The sequence below is a fragment of the Epinephelus fuscoguttatus genome, linkage group LG3 (genome assembly GCF_011397635.1).
Source record: "Epinephelus fuscoguttatus linkage group LG3, E.fuscoguttatus.final_Chr_v1".
Taxonomy (NCBI): Eukaryota; Metazoa; Chordata; class Actinopteri; order Perciformes; family Serranidae; genus Epinephelus; species Epinephelus fuscoguttatus.
The window spans coordinates 21,764,083-21,777,212 of record NC_064754.1 but is presented as its reverse complement, the minus strand read 5'-3'; the positions used below and the strand labels follow the sequence as shown (position 1 = coordinate 21,777,212).

Sequence of the window (13,130 nt, the reverse complement as noted above, 5' to 3'; positions counted from 1 at the left end):
TTTCTAAAAATTAGTTTCTTTCTCATACTCTGGGCCAAAAATCTCAACTTCAGTAACAATTAAGGTTTTTACAGAGGGATTTGTTAATATATTATTAATTTATATAATATTTTATTCCTAAAAAACATGGCGATCATTTTCTTATTTATATATTTGTATTTGATTTTATTGTTTTATTTTAATATATTATTCATAGTCTAATTTATATAACACTTTATTCCTTAAAAAACATGGTGATTATTTTTATTTTATTGTTTAAATTTATTTATTTATTTATTTATATTTCATTTTTTTTTCAAGGCTGCTGAAAGTATTTTCTGATTTAAGGAATTTTTATAAAGAAATACCCAAAATTTTCCTCTGTAGAAACCTTTGACTCATTACATCCATCAACAAAATGAAACAAGAATTTTTAACCTTTCTTTATCCAGTGTGCAGATTTCTCCTGTACAAATCATTGCAAATCAGCACACATATGATTAGATAATGCATCATTTAATCATAACATTTTAGCGAACTTGTACCACAAAAATATTTTACTGTAAGTAATCAAGTGAGGAAATTTAATGGTGGTGTCTATTAGTTACAAAATGTAACCTATTTACCTGGAGTGTCCCCTTAACGTTCATTAACTATAGACTTAAGGTCATTATTGATGGACCACACAAATAAGATTATATGTTTTTTAAAACATTACTGTGCCATAGAAACCTTTAAGCTGTCTGGTAACTTTGCTTTGTGCTGTGCGCGCTCCCGCGAGGTGCATGCGGTGCTCGGTGGTCAGGAACAACTATGCTTTATCACCAACCGATATATCGGTGTACGGTTTTTGCCAGCCACTAACTATCAAGACACAGTATTACCATAACCGTACAAGACTTCGTTGAATTTAGCTAAGGGAAGACCGGGTAAGGTTAATGTCAAGTTTTAAAGTTAACGTTATCAGTCTCCTGTTATAAAAAACCGATGGGTCCAGTGAAAGACAGGTAACGTTAATGTAATACCTCTGTGTTCTCACAATAACCGTTATAACAGTTATCAGCCTCTGATGTCTGGCTTCATTAGTAATGTTAACGTTAGCTTTATAACTGAAGTTGGCTCGAGCTAATTAGCCAGCTAGCTTACATCGGTAGACAAGTTTTATTGTATATTGAAACAGATAATTACGCTAACAGGCGCTAATAGTATGGCCACTTTCTGCGCATTTGCTTATATATGCTAGCTATTCTTTTAAAACCTCATTTTACGTTTTAAATATAATGAACCGTTTGCCTAGCTAACCCCAGAGTTAGCCTAACTGCCAATGCTAACTTGTGAATTCCCGCCGCTTGCTTTGCTAGGCTAACATTAGCTAACGAACAACTACAGTATCATTAGCCTATGAAACCGTTTACAGTTTGTTTTTCTAATTTATCTTTTAGTCTGAAGGGTATTGTATATAATGTTAGCAGCTGCTAATAAAAGAAATGCCTCTTTTTTACGTTAAAGGACCAAGCTGGTGGTTTTGCATGTTTTAACTACAAATTAAAGATGGTGTGTAGACAGACAGACAACTGTTGGCTAACTTTTTTGCAAACCATGGTGCTGCAAGTGTTGGGGTATGTTTTCCCGTCCAGTAGTCATTGATTTCCATGCATTTAAGAAATAAAAGAGACTTTATTGTCTGTCATCCATATGCAGTGCAGTACAGAACACAGAAACAAAACTGTGTTTCCCTGGTGCTGGTGCAAAACCAAAGAATTAACAAATGAACAATGTGCAATGGACAAGATACAAGACAAGGTACAGACATATAGTGCAATAACAAACATGGAGTGCTACAATAGAAACATAAATACAAAAAGTGTAAATAGAAATGGAGGAAGTATAAACATTCATAAAGTGACAGTGCAGTGATTTGTGTATAGTTTGAAATGAATTACTAAGCTCACGAAACTTGGCCAACTTGTGTACTCTATCATAATCTGCAATAATACTGGTTTATGTTCAAAATTATTTTAAGTCTGCTCTGCTCTTCCAAGCAGTGATAATGTAATTAGACAGATAAAAACTGTGATAAACTCTCTTTGATAAGTTGCACATCTGTAGTATGTTGCATAAGTCTACCCAAAGGTTTCTCAAACTGAACAGAAATGTTACAGGTATGAAAATACTCTCTCCATTTTAATCATTTATATTTGTGAGTGGTAAATAAAGGGTTAAACCTCTGTGCAGCTTGGTAGGATCCCAGCTGAGTGTGGGACTGGATGGTGAGGCACATGTCCCTGCTGTCATGAGCTGATGTTAGTCAGCCTGCACAGTTTCTCTGCACCAGCAGCACTCCTGAAGGCTGCAGCAGGATCTCCGCACCAGCAGCCTTCTCACACTCTCACAGCCCGGTAAGTCACTGTCACAAAACTTTTCACTACTTTGCAACATCATGATGGTGGTGATCATTTTCAGAGGATTTCTGCAACACGTGATTTATTTGTTTTAAATTTTGGTTCTGCAAGACTTGGTTTATCTAATTGAGAATGGAGCACGAAAATATTCTTACTAAAAATCAATAGTTTTGGTGAGAGAATCAGTGCTGTAGACACTAAAGTCATGGTTCTTGTGTGTGGTTTTTATTGGTAAGATAAGTTTTTATTTGGCTTTTTCTGTCTGTTTTCAGTCTCTCTGTTACCCACAACTTCAAACTATAGAGTTCCTTACAGAAAATATAGCCATTTTTCCCTTTTTTCAAACTATACCAAGGACACAGATGTTGTGTGTTTTATTGCTGGTTAAATAAGCTCAGTTTGAACAAATTTAATTTGTTTTCAAATTGCACTTTTTGTCTTATTAACTGATCACGAGTGGAAAATCAGGGTTTAAGTCATGTAGTGTGAACTACATTTTGAACCCCAGTATATGTCTGCTGATGGGAAGTTTTTCTTAAATGGTCTGTCCTTCTTTAAAGTCTTAAGTACATCAGAAAATGGGAGATGTTGAATTCTTTTAGCAAAAATATGACATGTCCTCACATGATATAACATTATAACATGCAATAAAGATACGAGACAGATATATTATTAAAATAGAATAAGTTAGTTCCATCCGGATTTCATTTAACAGTATCTTTAAAACTATTAAATAAAAGGAGTATTTCACAGGCATACCTTTAAGAGACTCAACACCACTGCTTCAATCTGCGGTAATTTTGAGATATATTTATTTTGAATTACTAATATTACCATAATAAACACTGATAGATCTATGTCTTTAGCAAAATTAAGTATATTTCCCTTTAAAGTGTTACCTAAGGCAGACAAGCGTATTTTCAACCTTGCTTCCTATAAGGAGAAATGTGTATGAACATTTGCATGTTTCACACTCGCATGATAGTTTATTGCCCTTTGAAAAATACTGCGGAAAAACTAGTTGGATGTTGAAACATTGCTAATATTTCATGGGACTGAGTGTGTTGCTGTCACATTATTTTCCCCACTGAGGTTTTTGCCATAACCAGCTGTGCATGTGCAGTACCTGGTGTGGTTTCCTCCACCATCACGTTTTAAACACAGGGTTTTCCCCAGGAATTTATTTTAGCTGATGTGATACTGTAAGCCACACAGATCATAACACATCACCTCTTTTGGTCAATTAATTTGGTACATAACGCCCTAAACAATCATAAAGACATAACTTTGGTTTAAGAAATTGGCAATTTCTACATACATTTAGGAACTATGATAACTTAAAAAGTGGAAAATGACAAAGTTGGTCATCAGGCTAAATTCTGCCAAAAAAGTATTAAATATACGACTCCTCTCTGGCCTTTTTTGGAGTATATCACAGGGCGGCGTGGTCATGGTCGTGGTCACATAAGTTGGTAACATATTAGTAGGCTAAAGGATTGATTTCCATCAGATCAGTGTCATCTGATATGGTTTGTTTTCTGCACAGGAGAATGGAGAGAGCCAATCACATCAACATTGCAATGATAGAAGATATCGGCACCAACGGGACAACCGGGTCAAAGGTCGTCACAGCCATGGACCAGAACAAGCAGCCGTGTGGCTCCACTGTGAGCTTCCATAACATCCAATACAAAGTGCAGCTAAAGAGCGGCTTCCTCTGCAAACGGAAAACCAGTCCCAAGGACATACTCGTTGACCTCAAGTCAGTTGTAAAGATTGTAAAAGCTCTTTGTCTGTTCATCTTTGTCAGTCATGTCTGTATGTACACATCTTATCACCTCACACGTTAGTATCCTGCACCTGTTGTGGAAAACAATATCCAAAAATACATAGATGTTTTTGACCTGTGGCACATTGAGCAGTTGTAGTTTTCTCTAATTATTTTCAGTAGAAAGTCAATTAAATTTTTAGTGATATGGTTTTACAGATTGTTGCTAATTTATTCTTACTTAACCAAACACACACTCAAAACTGCCTCAAATAAATTACGAGCATTTTCTAAGCAAACAAGCCAAAATACGTCATTGACTTTCAGAAACACATAGTTCAATTGATAGTTTTTGGATCATTATAAATATATATTACAATAAATCTAAATTTGGGAGACTGTGTTACAGCTAAAGCAATCCAATATGGCTCATTGTATCCTTACCCAAAGTAGAACAATAGTGAATGGACTCTTAAACTTGTTTCTTTCTGATGGTTTTAAACACAGCTGACATTTCCCATGGAAGAATGAATAATTTCACACAAATTTCTGGGCCTTTTCCCGCCTCAGTGTTAATTATATGATATTAAGCATGGTTTCTTGCATATAATCTCTCTGATGCACTAAAGAGCAGTCTGCCAGGGAAGCGAATTAAACACTGTCACGTGATCCTTTGTCAGGCTTTTATTCAAGTCTTTTAATTCCATTTTATATCACTGACCCTTTTCTGCTATTGTGTAACTGTTCGCTCTGAAGTCCAAGGATTTGCTTTTCAGTTTTTACACCTCAGTATAGATTCTTTTTTGTGTGTATGTGCAGCATTTAAGACATATTTATGATATCTGTGCAACTGCAAAATCCTTTTATCAACATTATGCTCTTTGGGATGAGGGAGGGAGGAAAAGTGTTAAGAGGAAAGATCACATTAATCCACTTGTTTCACACTTCTAACATTTGTAATTGCAGAAGTGATACTATGATGTGGAAATCTTAGCTTAAACACCATAGGAATTAATGCAGACCCTTTAAATATGTCCCAATCTTTGCCTTTGAATTCTTTTTTTTTTCATGTTAAACTGGTTACATAGAGCTCTGTGTTACTGTCTTGCAGTGGAATTATGAGACCGGGTCTCAACGCAATTCTTGGACCTACTGGGAGTGGAAAATCTTCGTGAGTATCACACGGATCTTCAAGAAGAAAATGTATTTAAAAAGTCACCTGCATTTGTTGTCGATATGATTGTTAAGTGTTGTTTTTGTTCAAAGATTTTTGGACATTCTGGCTGCAAGAAAGGATCCATCGGGTCTCTCAGGGGAAGTACTCATTGACAAAGCACCACAGCCTCCAAATTTCAAGTGCCTCTCTGGCTATGTGGTTCAGGTGCATTTGAATTCATACATTTACTTAAATCTGCATGCACTGATTTGTTTGTTTTGATCACTTGTTTGTGTCCACCTGATATTTATGTCTGTTACTCACTCCCTGGTTTGGTCTCTACCAACTCTTGAGACAAATAACTGGCACACACATATACACATATACAGGAAGAAGGAGCTCTCTCAAACACACAAATGATGCTCTTACCATGCAAAAGTTTTCCTTTCACTCCTCATCAATAACGTTCCCATTCAAAATTGTCCCACCATCTGCTGGCCTGACCGGGCCTGAACCAAAACTGTCGTTTATGTCATACTTTAAACCAGGGGTGCTGAGGTGGACCAAATAACACTGGGCATAGCAGACGGCCCCGTTCATTCTTAAAGTACTGCAGTAAAACTATGTTGTAACTTTAAGTGAAAAGAGGTCATTAGATTAGTGCTAGCAGCTTTAAATACAAAGTTTGCCACGTTCTAAACTGTTAGGTCAACAATTCTCTGCATAACAGGTCTGTGGAGATTTAAGCTACAAAACAAATGATCCTCTCTGTCTCTGACCTTTGACCTCAAGCTCTTGTCTCCCTTCCTAGGAAGATGTGGTCATGGGCACCCTGACGGTGAGGGAGAATCTGCGTTTTTCTGCAGCACTGCGGCTGCCCAGCTCTGTGCCTCAGAGTGAGAAGGAGGCTCGAGTCAACCACCTCATTAAAGAACTGGGTCTCACCAAGGTGGCTGACTCCAAGGTAAAGATACACACATGTCTGAATGACTTATCCAACCTTCAAGACATGAGGTGAAAGTCAGGATAGACTGATGTTTGCGTTTTCCTCAGGTGGGCACACAGATGACTCGGGGAATCTCTGGAGGAGAGAGGAAGAGGACAAACATTGGCATGGAGCTGATTATTGATCCTTCAGTTCTCTTTCTGGATGAACCGACCACAGGACTGGACGCCAGCACGGCTAACTCTGTCCTGCTGTTGTTGAAAAGGTAATAAAACAGCTTCTCTGTTATTCTCCTGATTTTATAATGGATTATATTCAGAGTCGAGTTTTAAGCTTCATCCGTGCCCTAAAACTACACTTACATCCTATGAAATGTAATTTAACCTTAAAACAAAATTATATGTACATGTATATGTCTTTTTTTTATTTAAATCATTTTATTTGTCACATGAAATTAGAGATGTACCGATACCACTTTTTCCTTCCCAATACCGATTCCGATCCCTGAACCTTAGGTATCTGCCAATACCGAGTACCGATCCAATACAGCGTGTTATCGGAGGCATTTCCGATACTAGTATCGGTACAACTCTACATGAAATTATATGAATACAATTTCAGTGAATGTAATCTCTCAGTTGCTTTATTTGTGCATTTAAAACGTTTTGGCCTGCTGTATCTACAGGGGAAAAAGGCCATTATCTGGGTGGTTGGGATCTTTAATGGTTCTTCCAGCCATATATTTGCAGTGCCTGGTGTAAACATCCTTTAGGCAGGGTAGAACAGCACCTATAGTATGTTCAGCCGAATGAACCGGTCTTTTCAGGGCCTTGCGGTCCTGTTCGGTGCTGTTTCTGTATGCTCTTGATGATGCAGGAAGAGAATTCCTCATTATTTGAAGGGATATTTCACTGTTTTGGTCTCTGTCCATCGTATGTATTGCAGCACTGCTTTGATTTTTATTTTCATTTTTTATTTTTTTTATTTATTTATTTTTTTATTTTTTTATTCCCAGAGGAAAGGATTCTGGCTTTAAATGCGTCATTTAAATATACATGTCGAGCCTAATAGGCTTCAATCAATCAGTCAGACTTTACTTGTATTGCACACTAGTGTGCAATATATTGTTTTTTAATTTGTTTTTTTCTTTTTTTTATCATCATCACCATGTCAGCTGCTGCAATAAGCACATCATGAGAGACTGGGATATTGCACTCAGATTTTTTAAGTTAGTTGAAAAAGAGTATCAGTAGAAAAACTTCACTTTGAAATGTAATTATTCTTTATTTGTTGGCGTCTTTTGTGTTTGATTCAGTGTTTAGTTTATTTAATATAAGAATGTTAGAAATAATTTCCTTTTAATTTTTTGAAGTCAATCAATTTGTTGTATTTTAGCAGTATACTGAAGACAGCAGAAAGGCAGAACTTAGCACATATATACAAAAATATCAATATCAAAAATATCGTTATCACAATATACAACAATATTCTCGCTTATTTTCCTCATATCGTGCAGCTCCGGTAGGCCAGTGTGCAAGTTTTTCTGTTTTAGCTTTAAAACTTTACTTTGATTAAAATCTTGTTCTACCACATTTTTTTTGCAATTACAAGGCATCTTTATTGTTTTTATATTAGTATATGTTTTACTATGTGTCTTTTCAGGATGGCCAGTCATGGAAGAACAATAATCATGTCCATCCACCAACCACGATACTCCATCTACAGACTGTTTGACACTCTGACTCTGCTGGTGGGTGGTAAAATGGTGTACCACGGACCAGCGCCAAACGCTTTGGACTACTTCGCCAACATTGGTGAGTATGTGGAAAGTTGTTATCAATACAACATACCATCTGACATTGTTATACCGTTCCTGATGTTTCTAATGTCACCTGGAAATACACATAGGTGGTTGTGCAGCTTTATTCTCATAAATGGTAGTAAATAAATCAGGCAATTAAAAAAACTGTCTTGATGAAGCATGTTCTGATATTAAACACTGATCATTGTGATCTGTGTCTCAGGCTTTCCCTGTGAGCCCCACAACAACCCAGCAGACTTCTTTCTGGATGTTATTAATGGAGACTCCACGGCTACTACCATGACCAAAGTGCATTGCTCAGAAGGTAACACCATTCATACACCGTAGCATAAATACTGCTGTCAATATGGTGTATTAAGCAAGAATTTGTTGCTGCATTGTCTATTTCTCCCGTAAGATGTTTTCAGAAACACATTTTAGTGTACTGTTTAGCTGTAAAATGAGAACGTTTACGAGCCAGCCTCCATGTTGGAGAGAGTTGACTGGAGTAGAAGTCTCAACGGGCCCAAAAATTCAACCTGAAACCGAAATGACCCGAGGGACTTGAAGCCCAAAACCGGCCCGGCCCGACATCATCACGCACATCACTGGGTCCGAGCCCGACTGAACCCGAGTTGGGGTTTTTTTAAATGGAAGGGGTAAAAAATGATGCTCCCCCTGTGCGCCTCAGCAGTCTGGCTTCCCTGGCTTAAATACAGTATCTTTAATCACTTAAAGTCAACCAATCATTCATATCCCAAAATAATATCACCAGACAGACAGGCTTCAACGTCAGCGTGGGGGAGAGCATGTAGCGCTGCGCCACTGCATTTAATGAGCCGCAGCCGCTCTCAACACTTTTCCTGCACCTGAACGCTGACTGACTGACTGAACTTCGCTCACACTTCACAGCAGCATATCTTGTTTTAATATTCTTTTTTCGTCAGAACGGAATTCAACATTCTTTATTTTTAGCCTCGGGTTGAAATTGAGAACTCTAGACTGGAGTACCAAGCACCTCCCCCAGGCTGGACCAGCTATCTCATTTTAAAGCTAAACGGTACACTAAAACATGTTTCTGAAAACAACTGAGACCAAGATTTTGTTAATCCAGTGCTTTATGGGATTAATGGTGTCTTTGGGGAAAACTGTTTACAACACTTCAATCTGTCATATTCCTCCTGTATCTCCTCTGGGCAGATTTGGACTTCGAGGATTTCAGTGGCTCCAGGCAGAGCATCGAGGAGCGCCTGGTGGAGGAATACAAGAACAGCAGCTACTCCAGCGACACGAGAGCTGAGCTGGACCGCATCGTCCAGGATAAGAAGTGTATCTCATGTTCAAAGTCCCGCACCATCACCTACAACAGCTCCTTCTTCCACCAGCTACGTTGGGTTCTTAAGAGAACCTTTCAGAACCTCATGCTGAACCCTCAAACATCTGTGGCCCAGGTATACATCACCATTACTCATTTTAAACACAAAACTCATCATCTGTGGTAAAAATATGACAGTCATGAATTTAAAGTCTGTATAGGTTGTAGCTGCTACTGTAGGAATGCGCGCTCAGCACTGGGCCTGCTGTGGTAGTCCGCCCGACCACACACACACACACAAACACACACACACACACACAGTGACAGGGCTAACTGTTGGCATCACAGCTAATGTTGTAAATTATTAACGGGTTTAATGTTTCCGTGTTAGTGTGAGTTTGTTCGGGACTATTTAATGGCTCGGTGGTGGATGTTGGTCACTGCTGTTCTGTTAGCTTGTGCTAACAAGACGGTTTCTGAACTGTCCGTTCGCCAGAGGAGAGCAGCTCTGACTGTTTAGTAATTAAAAATTAAAAAAAATAATAAATTTCAGTCGATACCTTAAAGGTTTAGAGTACTGATACTCAGACTTAGTATTAGGTAATTTATTTGAAGTAAAAGTAATTTTCGGTTGGCAGCAGCTACCGTACGTCCTGTTACACCCCTGTTACAATTTGAATAATTCATCCTCTAAAACTCATAAACAATGTACAGCATAGATTTTTTTTAAAGTTTTAATTCATCTGATGTCAAAGTCTCAAGACAGTTAAGTAGGTCCTCATTTTCGTGACTTTAATGTGCCTCAGGTCTAAGCCTACAGCTCTAAATTATTGATCTGATAACGTCTCAGTTTTTGGTTTTTATGTTAGTTTAAACATGTTATTATCACTTTTACTTTGTTCAAACAGTCCAAAAAGTGAAAAAAGCAGAAAAATAAGCAATGTCAGCGCTGTTATCATCTTGAACAGGACACAGTGACAGCACTTTGGAGGGGTCAAGACTTAATGCTCTCATTAGTCACCCCATGGCGGCAAAATGCCGTCAGAAGTCTCCTCACTTTAGGAATTATTAACAGCTAATTGGCCCTAAATAAGTCAAAATAATCCTACAAGAGGGGCTCTAGGTGGAGTGGGCGCGTTAATCGGCTTTGCTGACTGTTGTGACCCCACTCTTGCCTCTTAGGGCCAGGATCTGAACTGATATCATATCTGGCCAAAGCCCCTTGGCCCCGGTCCTGGACTCATCACATGATGGCATCATGACCTATCACTCCACTGCCCCGCTTTCACATGAAGGGCTGCGGGGAATGAGGTGAAAGAGGCTCAACCTTAATAGCTTATCCCTTCACCCTGGGAACCGCTTAGTCCCGTCATAATCTGTAAATTGTTAGGATTAAAACTTGTGTCGCTTTCATTTTCTCACTCTTTTCTGTTGTCCCCCCCTCACCAACAGGTCTGGTTGTTCTCGCGGATATGCCGGTGTGGTGGAGGGGAAGGGTGTCCACTTGACCCCTGATCCCCAGAATCTGACTTTTCTGTCAAAGAGGACACTGTTTAGGTGTTATTTCCATTCATCTAAAATAATTTATAACAGTCCACAGTTAGAAGAACTGAGGCGACTCCACTGGTTGCAAAAGAAGTCTGATTTAATAGAAGTCTATGAGAACATGGCCCCACTTCTCACTTGAATTATTACCCCAATAAACATTTTCCTAATGAGTTGATGTTCTCAATCACTAGTTTTAAGTCTTCTTCAGTGCAGCATGATGTTCATTTTGTATATTATGGTCCCACATAGAGTAAAAATTACAATAAATCAGGGTATGCTTCAGGGTGTGGCTACCTTGTGATTGATGTTTAAGATGTGTAAAGAGAACTGGACACAGCGTTGGGAACTGGGCCCTGTTCATTCCTATGAAAGTTGGTCAGTGGCGCATGAAGCCAAAGAAGTTAAACTTCCCATGTGTACAATCACCCAGATCTTCCGCATTGTTGGGTCCACAGAGCAGACACACTAGAGACTTTGCTTGCCAACTTCCGTGGCTAACTTCCAATACAGCCCTCCAGTAACTTGAATGGTGATGAGATGATTTAATTGTGCGGCTCTTCTAGACACTGAAATGATATTGGACTAATATATGCGAATTGTACAAGCAGGTCTTTCTTGATGGTTGTCACTGCTTCTATTAAAGACTCTCATGTTTGTGTCTGTGCAGCTGGGAGTCCACATTTTCCTTGCCCTCATCGTAGGCGCCATTTTCTTCGGGGTCAAAGACGATCAGAGTGGTATCCAGAACAGGTGAGAGACCTGCTGAAGTACATGCTGCACATGCCGTCCGAAGTCTGCTTTTTTTAACATCCGAACACCCAAACCTGATATATTTACTGTGCACAGAGGGTGGTAGTTGCTATCGTGGACAACAAGGTCATGTCCTCTGTGTTTTATGTTGGAATCTGTGTTTTTTAGCAACCTTAGGAAAAATTAGATCATTCTACAATGAAAAACTAACACAGTGGATTTTTTTAGGCAGATGTAGAATTTTTAAGACTCAGTGCACTTAAATTTGGCTTCATTCAGGCATTAAAACATTTTGAAGACATTTTAGACATGACTTGAGTAATTAAATAAAAATAAAGAATACATTATGTAATAATAAACAAAAGAACACCCAGCTATCACTCAACTCTCATTTGAGTAATTTACCTAATCTCACAGTTTTCCTCATTGGTGCAGACCTCCTCTTCCTCTTCCAGGGAAATTATACTAATTTAAAACTATTCACTGCAGCAGGGCTGACTTGTCTAACTTCAGCAGTATGACGGCTATAATAATCTGTACATCTGTCATAATGTGCACACAGGGATAATATTTAGATCATGTGGCTGTCTCTCATGGGCATATTGATTATTGCAACATGTTTCCTAACAATTGTTCAGGTTTATAAGCCAGTCACTTGCTTTTAATTCCTGCGTAACTAATCCTCTTACTGTGTTTTATTGGGCACAACCTGGTACTCACAAGTCCAGTGAAGCACATCAGAAAACTCAATGGTCTCCCTCTTTCTCTTTGTGCATGCTTCAGTGGAATATAAGGACCTAATGTCATTATATTCATGGTCAATGCATAGGCAGTATGGCAGACTGTGGTGAATGCGGCTTAAATGCCTCAAGTTATTCAGCCGTCCCTCCTTTTCATTGGGTGCAGGGCTGTAGTGGAGTCAGTCACCTTTTAAGTCCCTGTATGTACATACGGACCACACCACATTAAGTACTATAATCTGGCTGTTCTTTAGCCAGCTCTCTCTTAAGAGTCAACTCTTTGTTAGCATAATAGGCAAAGCTATTTAATTTACATAACATGTCTCATTAGAGTTAAACTTAGCTGTAGTGGAATATAACTAAGGACAGTTTTCATGTACTCTACTTAAGCACAGTATTGAGGTACATGCAGACTAGTGAGTGTTTTGATTTTATGGGATTTCTACTTCTTTAAGGCTACTAACAGAATCTTTGTTCTTGTTTGTATTTTGTTACCTTTGGACAGAGCCCGGCTAGCTGTTTCCACTCTTTGTGCTAAGCTAAAATAACCAACTGTTGGCTGTAGCTTCATATTTACTGTACAGTCCTCTCATCTAACTCTCAGCAATACAGTGCATGAGCTTATTTCCCAAAATGCTGAACTATTCTTCTAGCGGGCCAGCAGTCATAGCCAGTGTTGTGCAAGTTCACAAAGTTTAGTTCACACATTAAAATTAATTAGTTCA

General features: G+C 38.5%; 1 protein-coding gene across 1 annotated transcript; it reads left to right on the top strand.

Annotated features, from left to right (window-relative positions):
* Positions 1-786: 786 nt before the first annotated feature.
* Positions 787-11,852, top strand: abcg2d (ATP-binding cassette, sub-family G (WHITE), member 2d). Its single transcript, XM_049567872.1, has 12 exons — positions 787-913; positions 2,215-2,378; positions 3,928-4,143; positions 5,261-5,320; positions 5,416-5,530; positions 6,117-6,269; positions 6,359-6,516; positions 7,914-8,065; positions 8,276-8,377; positions 9,253-9,503; positions 11,583-11,665; positions 11,834-11,852. Exons 2-12 carry the CDS (start codon positions 2,281-2,283, stop codon positions 11,850-11,852), a joined length of 1,407 nt encoding a protein of 468 aa, XP_049423829.1. The 5' UTR covers positions 787-913; positions 2,215-2,280.
* Positions 11,853-13,130: the final 1,278 nt, after the last annotated feature.

What these genes read in the sequence shown, in the direction of transcription:
- abcg2d (XM_049567872.1), top strand. Translation starts at nt 2,281, where the DNA reads ATGTTAGTCAGCCTGCACAGTTTCTCTGCACCAGCAGCACTCCTGAAG. An exon ending in GTCCTGCTGTTGTTGAAAAG is followed by an intron (nt 6,517 to 7,913) that starts GTAATAAAACAG and finishes GTGTCTTTTCAG; the next exon opens with GATGGCCAGTCATGGAAGAA. An exon ending in GGACTACTTCGCCAACATTG is followed by an intron (nt 8,066 to 8,275) that starts GTGAGTATGTGG and finishes TCTGTGTCTCAG; the next exon opens with GCTTTCCCTGTGAGCCCCAC.